Source organism: Solanum lycopersicum, chromosome 4, assembly GCF_036512215.1.
Source record: "Solanum lycopersicum chromosome 4, SLM_r2.1".
NCBI classification, from domain to species: domain Eukaryota; kingdom Viridiplantae; phylum Streptophyta; class Magnoliopsida; order Solanales; family Solanaceae; genus Solanum; species Solanum lycopersicum.
The window spans coordinates 55,184,298-55,196,275 of NC_090803.1; the positions used below are offsets into that span (position 1 = coordinate 55,184,298).

The 11,978-nt window shown below is 28.5% G+C and overlaps 2 protein-coding genes across 3 annotated transcripts; both read right to left on the minus strand.

Moving 5' to 3' along the window:
- Window positions 1–89: 89 nt before the first annotated feature.
- On the minus strand, window positions 90–5,819 carry LOC138348309 (S-adenosyl-L-methionine:benzoic acid/salicylic acid carboxyl methyltransferase 3-like). Of its 2 annotated transcripts, XM_069297210.1 has the most exons (5): window positions 1,948–5,819; window positions 1,669–1,768; window positions 1,340–1,428; window positions 771–830; window positions 90–229 (listed from the first exon to the last, which is right to left on the minus strand). In XM_069297210.1, the coding sequence occupies exons 1-5, from the start codon at window positions 2,020–2,022 to the stop codon at window positions 137–139; spliced, it is 417 nt and encodes a 138-aa protein (XP_069153311.1). In that variant the 5' UTR covers window positions 2,023–5,819; the 3' UTR covers window positions 90–136. The 2 variants fall into 2 exon arrangements, with proteins under 2 accessions (XP_069153311.1, XP_069153310.1); XM_069297209.1 differs by having other exon boundaries at window positions 1,340–1,768; window positions 1,948–5,672.
- A 258-nt stretch (window positions 5,820–6,077) lies between these two features.
- On the minus strand, window positions 6,078–9,089 carry LOC138348308 (S-adenosyl-L-methionine:benzoic acid/salicylic acid carboxyl methyltransferase 2-like). The gene is made up of 4 exons (XM_069297208.1): window positions 8,931–9,089; window positions 8,243–8,671; window positions 7,608–7,862; window positions 6,078–6,606 (listed from the first exon to the last, which is right to left on the minus strand). The coding sequence occupies exons 1-4, from the start codon at window positions 9,003–9,005 to the stop codon at window positions 6,268–6,270; spliced, it is 1,098 nt and encodes a 365-aa protein (XP_069153309.1). The 5' UTR covers window positions 9,006–9,089; the 3' UTR covers window positions 6,078–6,267.
- Between the last annotated feature and the right edge of the window lie 2,889 nt (window positions 9,090–11,978).

Sequence of the window (11,978 nt, forward strand, 5' to 3'; positions counted from 1 at the left end):
CCCCCTCGACACGATCTTGCACATCCCCATGAATAACCTCTGCATCAGGAGGTACGACCCTATCACGACCCTGGGTAGCTACTGGTACTTGAACATCCACAGGTGCTGCAACACGGCCCCTACCCCAACCTCAAGCTCATCTCCTACCTCTACTTCGGACAGTGTTCCCAGAAGCAGGCGCAGGAATAGGATCCTGACCACCACTTGCCGATGTACGATTCCTCGCCATCTGAGAGAGAATGAAATATCAAGATTAGAATTTCTACAAGGTCAAGTGTGCACGATAATGAATAAAAGAACAGATTATTTCCTAAATGTCCTATAGCCTCTCGAAGATAGGTATGGACGTCTTCATACCGATCCGCAAGACTCTACTAGACATTGCTCTTGTACTCTTGAGACCGATGAACCTAGGGCTCTGATACCAAATTTTTCACGACCCAAATTTTGCGAGTCGTGATGGCACCTATGTTCCCAACCAATAGGTAAGCCAACCCAACATATTAACCCAACTAAACCAACAAATGAGTAAAAAAAGACCAACGCTTAGCAAGAATCTCCAACATTGAGTTCCTTATAAGTACGAAATGCGGAAGATAAAATATATCACCCCAAGAATTGGTGTCTTAAGTACAAGAGCTTCTAAAATTCGGTGCAAGTCTGAAACTAAATGACAAATCTAACATAAGGAATATCCTGTTTGAATACTAATAACAGAATAAATAAAAGATAGAGGGAGATGTGGTCCACGGAACAGCCAAGCAGCTCACCACAACTCCAAGCTCGGACTCAAATTGCTCCACGAGATGTGCTTCTACTCGGAATCGAATCTGCACCACAAAGAGTGCAACAAGCGTAGTATGAGTACGAAACCACGTGCACCCAGTATGTCTCATTGACCGACAACGAAGAAGTAGTGACGAGAGTTATATAAGAAAATAAATTCTTAGATTGTACAAGTATATATATATATATATATATATATATATATATATATATATATATATATATATATACACACTTACTATTTAAGTTTCATCAATAAAGGAAATCAACATTTATTGTGTCATCTAAGTCATTTTCATTTGAAAAAAATTCATATTATATGTGTCATTATTTGTTAACGGAAAACTATTCTGATTTTGCAAAATCAATTTCATTAGTGGCCAATAGCACGTAATTATTTTTTTAATAAGTAAAAAAAACTCAATTAAATAATGACATAAATGAATATTTTTTTTCAAACGAAAATGACTTAAGTGAGATAAATTTTTAACAAATAACACATATTTAAGACTTTCTTCCTATTATTATATTAGCATTAGAGATTGATACATACTTGAGAAAGCCAATGAAGACTATAAGAGGAGTGGACAAAGTGTAGGCTATTGGAAGGAAAAAGTCTAGTATAAAATGAACCAGCAACTCCTGTCACAAAGCAATTTGAAGGATCAAATAATGATCCATCTTCTCCCATATTTTGCTTCTTCAAACTTTGATGGAATGTTGGTAGCAATCGAAAAATGGTATTGAAATCATTGCTAGGAAGATCATTCAAGAAAACATGAAATTCCGGCGACTTATGACGTCCCTTCTTTTTTCTTTCTTTATCAATAGTTTGAATGAATTGAGAGACTGACAAAAAAGTGTTTGGTCCAGAAGAACAACCTAAATCCGCAATGCATATCGTTTCTCTTGAGGAAAGGTTGTTGTAGAGAGAAGATATGGCTTCATCTGTTATTGATTTCGTCATGAGGATCACCTTTTGCTGTAGCAATTCAAAAAAAAGGATATTGTTATTTACATAACTCAATGGAGTTCATAACAATTGTGGTAGGTCAAAATCTTAACTAAAATTGTTACTACTATAAGAATATTGTTGCTGAAAATTAGTATGAAAATTTGCTGGAAAATAAGTTTTCTTATAGCGTGTGTGACATATAGTACCTGAAGCAGAGAATTTTTGGCATAGCTAGCATCTCCCATTCCTCCATTCATGAGAAGAACTTTAGTGACCTCCATCTTTTATTTTATGTGTGTGTATCCACTTTTGGCTTAATATATTTTCAATTAGATTGTTTGGTGGGGGGCTATTAAATATTTTGGTACCACACTTTAACTTTATGTAATATCTATCACATTTATTTATCATGTTACTATAGCTAGCTAGCTACTACTCATTCTTATATCTAACCAATATTGATGACGTGAAAGACTTCTTCACTTATAAATAATGGTGCACGTTCCTTTGTGTTGGGTAGAAGATAATGAAAAATGTTAATTGAGATTAATAAAATATTTTAAGTCTTCAAATATATTTTATTATTTAAAAGAAAATATTTATATGTTAGAATGAATTAAGGTGTTCTTAATTAAATCTGAATTGGTTGAGTTGTACATATTTGGATATCAGGTAGGAGAGGACGTTCTAATTTTGGAACCTAAACGGCATGCGGAATTGGTGCAACCTCACGTTTATGGGTTGTTATATATATCTTGAAGGAGATAAGTTAAGAGATATACTACTGGATCGGTGTAGGTTATGTCACCGCATAGAGTTGAATCTCTGTTAGAGAAGTGATATAAGCACGCCTTAGCCTAAATATTTCTTATTCATTTTTGTCATTTTATTTCCAACCAAAAGGTCGTTGTCTATTACTTTATCTTCTTATGATGGATTGCGTGATACGAATGAGCTTGCTAATTTTATCTTCTTTCTTTTTCTTTAATTGAGGCATTTTAAACATGCATATATAGTAGACGTGCTAGATATTGGTCCACTTTGTAGAGCTTGTCTAGTGTGTATAGAATTAAGTGAAATAAAGTTTTGATTCATAAGATATGATTTAAGCATTTCTTTCTTAAGCCAATTTTTGACAAAATATTTGTTTTACCCTAACCTTTATCCTTATAAGTTAGCTGCCTTTTGAGCCTTTTAGCCTATTTCAATATTAGTCGCTTAAGTTATTTTTATATATATATGTTTGTTGATTAACTTTGCATTAATTTGATCTCGATATTCCTAATGCATAATTTTAAAGTTGAAAACTTGGAAGTAAAGGGAATAAGGAAGTGGAAACAATTGGAATTGGGATGACTAAGGGGTAAATCACATAAATATGCTATATTATTGAAATATTTATCATTTATAATAAAATAATTTTTTTAACTAAATATAACATTTTTTAATTAAGAAAATTATATAATATCTGCTTCTTTCGCAACCTTTTGCTTTTTCTTCTTTTAATTCTTCTACTTCTTCGACTTTGTCTTTCTTTCTTTTTACTCTTCTGCACCTTCATCTATTTTTGTTTTTTTTACTCTTCTATTTGTTTCTCTTATCTGATATCTTCATCTTGTTTGTTTTTTTAATTCTTGTTCTTCTTCTTTGAACTTTTCATCTAAATAACTATATTCTTTCAATCAGTTTTTGTCCATGTCACTATTTTTATCCAAAGACAAGATGAAAAGAGAAAAAAATATCAAAATTTTATTTAAATTCACGTTTTTATGCAGAAATTTCAAATTTTTTAAATTACAGAAGCAGAGTTCACCATTGATGATCGTTATAAAGCTTCAAATTTTGAATTTATTATTTGAATTTTACGAATTTGTGATAAGTTTGAATAGGTAGTTTCTACAAATAATTGAAAATGTCGGTTGGAGTTTATATATCAATTTTAAAAGAGTTCAATTAAGTTTATAATTGATTTTAGGTGAAATATTAGATTGAAATAAATTAAATATAGTATTAAAATTGTACTAAAGTTGAATTAGATAATACAATATTAATGCAAATTTAATTCATTTTAAAGTTTTTAATTTATTTGCTACTATTGGATACTTAGCTTGTTTAATTCATCATTGATATAACTTATCAATTTATAGATCATTGTCATGTCTTTTGTTAGTTACATTTTCCATTAATTCTTAATTCTCTCTTCTAATTCAACTTTCATACCATGTAATACAATTTTAATGCAAATTTAATTCATTTCATAGTTTTTTGATTTATTTGTTACTATTGGATACTTGTTTAATTCATTATTTCTATAAGTTTAATTCACTTTAAAGATCACTGTCTTGTCAGTCTTTAGTTGTGTTTTCATTCATTCTTAATTCTCTCTTCTTATTCAAATTTAATACAATGTAATATAATTCTAATGCAAATTTAATTCATTTTGCAGTTTTTATTTATTTATTGTTATTATTGGATATTTCTTTAATTTATTATTGATATAAGTTTAATTCACATAAATCATGATATTTCATTTGTTACATTTTTTTTATTTATGTTTAATTTTCTCTTTTGTCTCAACTTTAATATTTGTGTAATACATTTTTAAATACAAATTTATTTCATTTTGCAACTAAGTGATTGATTTGTTACTATTGGGTTACTTGTTTAATTCATTATTGATACAAGTTTTATTCAGTTTACATGCAATCAAAGAATGCTCTTTTGTTTTCTACATTCTTCATTCATATTTAATTATCTTTTAATAATTCAGTTTTAACATGTTTGTAATACATTTTTAATGAAGTTTAATTCATGTCTCTTCATTTGTTACGACTATATTACTTCTCTTCTAATAATTCAACTTTAATATATTTGTAATACATTTTTAATTAAAATTTAATTCATTTTGTAACTTTTTATGCCTCTTCATTTGTTACGATTATATTATTTGTCTAATTAACTATTGATATAAGTTTTATACAATATAAATCATTGACTATACTCGAAAACAAAGGGAAACAGAGCAATAGAAAAAAAGCAACAAAAAAGAAAGCAAGAAAAATAGGACAACAGAAAGAAAGGAAAAAGGTTTAAAAAATAGAGAAAGATAGAAAGAGACGGAGAAAAAGAGAAAGAATGAAAGAAAGGAGAAAATAAATTTAAAAAGCTATTATAAATGGTAATAATTAAAGAGTATATTTAAAAAATGATTATTTTTTAAAAGAATTACACTCATGTAATTAATAAACAAAGTCAATTGGTGCCCATGATTAGAAATTAAATTTGTTTTTTTTAGTTGATTCTATTGTTTTTGTCGTTTGATAGAGTGTATTAATTGGTGTATTTTTTTTATGCTTTGTGTAACTAATACTTGTTTTAATTATATACTCTATTATGTGTTAAGGAGTGCATTACTAATACCATGGATTTTTATGTATTAGTAATGCAAGGAGCTTTAATGCATGCATTAGCATAGTTAAAGACCTTATTGCCCTTCAAATTTTATTTTATTTTTTTTTATATTTTTTCACCAAAATTGTAAAGAATATCTTTGTGAATAAATATTTTTTATGTAATACATGTTATTTTTAATATATCAAATCAAACAATGCATAAGAAATAATCTACATATATTTAATGAAATATTAATACATGCATTTTTAATGTTAATATTACTGATATACTCTAATTAACGTTATTCTTATATATTCTATAAAAAGACGTTATTTTTAAAGTGTTTTGATGATCTAAATAGGAGTAATTCTATTTTATTTGTGTATTTAAGTGGGTGATATGTTTTCAGTGTCTAGTTAGTTGTTTGATGACAACAAAGGTTAATTAAGTAGGCATCTGGCCATGCGATATTATATCACGACATGGTATTGTGAGATGGATTAGCGTTTGGACATGTGATTTCACATTGATTCCATCTCATGAGATGTGATTCCATATTCTCCAAAAAGCATGATATGAAATTACATGATGATTCCATATCATGATTTGAGATATTTTAATACAAAAATTGATCCACAAGTTTAATTTTGTTAAAACAATTCCACATTTATATCTACTAACCATTTATTTCATATCTAAATAAAATTTATAATCACATTATTATTTTTTAAAATTTATTATTTTCACTAACATAAAATTTATTATTCTCACCAACATATAATCACTTTAACTCATACCAATATCTTAATGGTGCTTATCGATTTAGCATGTCTATAATTTGATAGCAAGTAAGTCTAATCGATAAATTTCAAAATGGGACTGAATCGACCAATACGACGCCCTATATTCTCCTTTCTTGGAAGATATATAGAAACTCTACTGGTTGAAAATAATTGTTTTTAAGGAATAGAAAATAAATATTACATTATCATAAATCTCTGTGAGACATAAGATTATTATTATAATATCGCAAGCGATTAAAATTTAATAATTGTAAAATAACAAATTAAAGGGGTCGGGATATATACAACTAGGGTCAGAGTTTGTGATGATGCATGAATTGCATGCCCTAGCTAGTTTATTTTGGTCAACGAAACAGTGACATTTACGAACATAATTTTTTCCATCGCCTTGCGATCGTTGGCAATTACTTGGTTATACTTGTGGAAAACTTGATCCATATTCAATTCATCATGACCAAAATAGCTAACAAGTAAAGGTTCAGCCACAGATCTAAAGCTTTTTGCCATATTGTATTTCTCGTCATCACAAGAATTCCTTTGAATTTCTGAAGTTTTCAAGATATCAATGGTGAAAGATCTCTCCTTTTCAACTATATACATCACTTCTGATGGAGATGGATTGTATAAAGGAATATTGAATGAATCCACTTTTTCTTCATCTATTGATTCCTGTATATATTAATTATTTTATTTATGAACATTAACTTATATGTATACTACAGTGTAAAATAATATTATACTATTAGTTCACAAGCAATTTATATTATCAAATCACCTAATAAAGAAGTGTGTTTTTTACAAGCTATTATACTAGGACAAAAAACATCTTAACTGATAAAAAATGATTTTAAAAATTGGAAGTTATTAATAATTAGAGATAATATAATTTCAATGATAATTCTTTTTTTTTATGACTGTGGTATCTAGGTTAACTTTTGTGCACTTCAACCAATTCTATAAAATACTTATACCACCTCTCATAAATACCAAATAATTTGGTCCACCAAGATAATTGTGGTTTCCAAGTCAAATTTCGTGCACCTTGATTAATTTAATGAGATACATGTCACCTCCTATCTGTGCACCTTGATTAACTCAAAGGGATGCCAACCACCTCTCACCAACAACAAATACTCCCTCCGTTCACTATTGTTTGTCATAGTTTCTATTTTTAGAGTTAAACTATAAGAACTTTGACTAACATTTTACCAAGTAACTTGGTCAACCAAGATAACTATGGTGTTCGAACCAAACTTCAATCAATTTCAGGGAATAAAAGTCACCTACTAATCGTGCACCTCTATTAACTCTATGGGATGCTTGCCAAACATATACCAAGTAACTAGCTTCATAAAGATGATTGTGGTGTCCGGACTAATTTTATTGATCTCGATTAATTTTATGAAATACATGTCACCTTCTACTCGTGCACCTCGATTAACTATATGTGATATCTGTCAACTCCTACCATCAACAAATATGATATAACCCCGTCCACCAAAGTTAGAACAAATAGAAAGAATCACCCAATATTTTTTTTATTACTATTAAATTTTAAATCTGAAATCTCAAAATTCTCAACCACTTACCCTGGATCAATGGTGCCCATTAATATTATTAAAGTATCTTTTTTCTTAATTTTTGTTTAATAAAAAAAAACACACACTTACCTGTGCAATCAGAAGCTTGAGCGTCGTAGCCAAAAGTTCCCACTCATAGGAACACCCTTGGCTGAAGCGATCTTCATTTTTTCTGCCCAACATGGTCAATACCATACGCCCATTTTCCATCAATTCTTCTGAGCGATACTTTAAAAATGTTACAAAATCTCTCTCAAATTGCTCATAATATGCTTTATGAACACTTGCTGGGCTTGTACTTGTTAGATAGATATTTCCCTTATTATTCTTTATTCCATCGGGAACCTATACAATTAATAACTGATATTTAAAAGATCGAAACATATGTATCATTTAAATCAATAAATAATGACTTATTTATGGTATTTCAGTTAAAAGTTATAAGTTTGGCTCATCTAAGTCATTTTCATTTGAAAAAAAATTCATATTATATGTGTCATTATTTGTTAACGGAAAACTATTCTGATTTTGCAAACTCAATTTCATTAGTGGCCAATAGCACGTAATTATTTTTTTTAATAAGTAAAAAAAACTCAATTAAATAATGACATAAATGAATATTTTTTTCAAATGAAAATGACTTAAGTGAGATTAATTTTTAACAAATAACACATATTTAAGACTTTCTTCCTATTATTATATTAGCATTAGAGATTGATACATACTTGAGAAAGCCAATGAAGACTATAAGAGGAGTGGACAAAGTGTAGGCTATTGGAAGGAAAAAGTCTAGTATAAAATGAACCAGCAACTCCTGTCACAAAGCAATTTGAAGGATCAAATAATGATCCATCTTCTCCCATATTTTGCTTCCTCAAACTTTGATGGAATGTTGGTAGCAATCGAAAAATGGTATTGAAATCATTGCTAGGAAGATCATTCAAGAAAACATGAAATTCCGGCGCCTTATGACGTCCCTTCTTTTTTCTTTCTTTATCAATAGTTTGAATGAATTGAGAGACTGACAAAAAAGTGTTTGGTCCAGAAGAACAACCTAAATCCGCAATGCATATTGTTTCTCTTGAGGAAAGGTTGTTGTAGAGAGAAGATATGGCTTCATCTGTTATTGATTTCGTCATGAGGATCACCTTTTGCTGTAGCAATTCAAAAAAAAGGACATTGTTATTTATGTAACTCACTGGAGTTCATAACAATTGTGGTAGGCCAAAATCTTAACTAAAACTGTTACTACTATAAGAATATTGTCGCTGAAAATTAGTATGAAAATTTGCTGGAAAATAAGTTTTCTTATAGCGTGTGTGACATATAGTACCTGAAAATATTGTCGCTGAAAATTAGTATGAAAATTTGCTGGAAAATAAGTTTTCTTATAGTGTGTGTGACATATAGTACCTGAAGCAGAGAATTTTTGGCATAGCTAGCATCTCCCATTCCTCCATTCATGTGAAGAACTCTAGTGACCTCCATCTTTTATTTTATGTGTGTGTATCCACTTTTGACTTAATATATTTTCAATTAGATTGTTTGGTGGGGGGCTATTAAATATGTTTGGTACCACACTTTAACTTTATGTAATATCTATCACATTTATCTATCATGTTACTATATCTAGCTAGATACTACTCATTTTAATATCTAACCAATATTGATGACGTGAAAGACTTCTTCACCTATAAATAGTGGTGCACGTTCCTTTGTGTTTAATAGGAGATGATAAAAAATGTTAATTGAGATTAATAAAATATTTTAAGTCTTCAAATATATTTTATTATTTAAAAGAAAATATTTATATATTAGAATGAATTAATGTGTTCTTAATTAAATCTGAATTGGTTGAGTTGTACATATTTGGATATCAGGAAGGAGAGGACATTCTAATTTTGGAACCTAAACGGCGTGCGGAATTGGTGCAACCTCACGTTTATGGGTTGTTGTATATATTTTGAAGGAGATAAGTCAAGAGATATACTACTGGATTGGTGTAGATTATGTCACCGCATAGACTTGAATCTCTGTTAGAGAAGTGATATATATGCCTTAGCCTAAATATTTCTTATTCGCTTTTGTTATTTTATTTTCGACCAAAGGCTGTTGGCTATTACATTATTTTTCTTATGATGGATTCTGTAATACCAATGAGCTTGCTAATTTTATTTTCTTTCTTTTTCTTCAATTGAGGCATTGTAAACATGCATATATAGTAGACGTGCTAGATATTGGTCCACTTTGTAGAGCTAATATTTTGATTTAAGTGAAACAAAGTTTTGATTCATAGGATATGATTTAAGCATTTCTTTCTTAAGCCAATTTTTGACAAAATATTTGTTTACCCTAACCTTTATGTTTACATCAATTATATATGTAGCTTTCCATTTTCAACTTTTCTCTTAAGCTCCCCCTTATATCTCCCCCTTTTATTTAAGGAATATGTATTGATTAAACATAAAACGAAAACTTTTTAGAAAAATGTCCAGCAGTGTAATTCATGCGCATTTTTTTAATCACAAATAAAATTAGGATACGTAGCACATGGACCTAGTTTACCAATAAAATTTAACTTCTCTATTTTTTAAAAAATGAAAAATATCTTCAAACCTTTATTTAATAATCACAAAAAGATTAAAAAAGAAAATTTCTCTCACCCCACCTAACCACCCTTTGATTTAAAGATTTTTTTTTTCAAATGTCAATATTTTAATATTTAAAAAGGGTAATTAGCAACACTTTCAATATTTAGTAAAAATGCCAAAATTTTAATTTGTTATATATCTTATTTATGTTTTTATAATTTATTTTTATTTAAAGAATAAAATTATATAATAACAAAAGGGAGAAAATCAATGGAGAGAATTTTTCAAAAAAAGGTAAAGATCACTTAATTTTCGCATCAGTTACATTATAAAACTCAAAATTTGTTTTTTTTCCTCCATAATCTTTATCTTTTTTTTTTATTAGTTTGTGTTCATTCCAATAGGTATGCCAAATGAATATATAGTTATTTAAGAAACACATTTGTATTCATATATTTTTTTCATGTGTATTTATTTGTTTCTTCAAAAAATTTATATTTCGTATTCATTTCAATATGTATTTTATTCGTATTTCTATTTATTCTAGTTTTTATTTAGAATATTGTATAATAATATATAAAATACAAAAAAGTAGTATGATGAAAAAGTGAGATATTAGTTTTTAGAGAAGGAATATATCACTTAAAATTAGCATAATTAACAACTGGTTCGATTTTTAAAATATTAAAATTGGCCTTATACTCTTCTTTTCGATTTTGCCATCATTCGCTTCTTTTCCTTCTTCTTATTCATTTTCTTCATCCTTTTCTTCTACTTCGTTTGCTTCCTCTCTGTTTTTTTTTAAAAATAAATAAATAAATAAATTAACATATCAAATATGAGAATCGTTTCAAGTGAATTATATATCAAAAAAGATTTGAAACATTGAGAAGATTTTATATTTAAAATGTTGGGACTTTTTAGAGGTAATTTTAAGTTGATCAAGATTTAATAATCAATGTATAATTAGGCTATATTAGTTTTTTGATTGTATCGTAATGTATTGTCATCACATAACTCATGTATAAGTAAGCTATATTTATATATGCAGTGTATACCTTTTATGACTTTTGGCAAGCTATATTGAATTTATACTTCCTAAGATTTTTTACTACTTTTTATGTTTAATAAAACATGACTCTATTAATTGTAAACCAATTACTTTATAGTCAATATGTAAAAGTAGCACAATTTTTTATGGGCAACTTTCACATATAGCAAGATAAAATTTATATTTGTATGCTATAATAAAGTTTACATAATTGCACTCCATAGCAAACATATAAATGTATAACTCGCTATACATATACAATTGAAGCGAATTGTATAAAACGAGAAAAAGAAAGAGATTTGGGTAGAGAATTGTAAAAAATGAATTGTATAATTATAAGTGTATAGAACGATTATATATAATTTAAATTTGTATAAAATGAGAAAGATGAATATACAATTGAATCGAATTGTAAAAACGAGAAAAAGAGAAATTATATACAATTTGTATAAACGAGATAGAGAGAAAGGCTAAAGAAACTGGGCAAGGGAGTATTTTTATTGTATAATTATAAATGTATAGGACAAAAATATATGTATTTGCATGTGTATATATAATTTTCTCTCGCTTTATACAATCAGATTCACAATTTATACATTTCGTTTCGGTTTATATAAGCGAGAGAGGCGAGGGTGGCAAGCGAGATCTGGGAGAGGGGAACAAAAATATATGTATTTATACAATTTCCTCTCGCTTTATACAAATAGAAATCGATTTTATACACTTGTGATTTATAAAAGTGAGAGGAAGCGAGCGAGAGAGGAGAGTGGCGAGCGAGAGTTTGAGGGAGAGAAGTGACTGACAAACAGTTTGCTACGA

Excerpts from the sequence above, each read along its gene's own strand:
- LOC138348309 (XM_069297209.1), bottom strand. The coding sequence starts at position 2,022 with ATGGAGGTCACTAAAGTTCTTCTCATGAATGGAGGAATGGGAGATGCT. Across the intron at positions 1,769-1,947 it reads CCAAAAATTCTCTGCTTCAG|CAAAAGGTGATCCTCATGAC; the intron begins GTACTATATGTC and ends GAATTGCTACAG. Across the intron at positions 230-770 it reads AGTCCGAGCTTGGAGTTGTG|ATGGCGAGGAATCGTACATC; the intron begins GTGAGCTGCTTG and ends ATTCTCTCTCAG.
- LOC138348308 (XM_069297208.1), bottom strand. The coding sequence starts at position 9,005 with ATGGAGGTCACTAGAGTTCTTCACATGAATGGAGGAATGGGAGATGCT. Across the intron at positions 7,863-8,242 it reads GTCTTCATTGGCTTTCTCAA|GTTCCCGATGGAATAAAGAA; the intron begins GTATGTATCAAT and ends TTAATTGTATAG. Across the intron at positions 6,607-7,607 it reads TCAAGCTTCTGATTGCACAG|GAATCAATAGATGAAGAAAA; the intron begins GTAAGTGTGTGT and ends TAATATATACAG.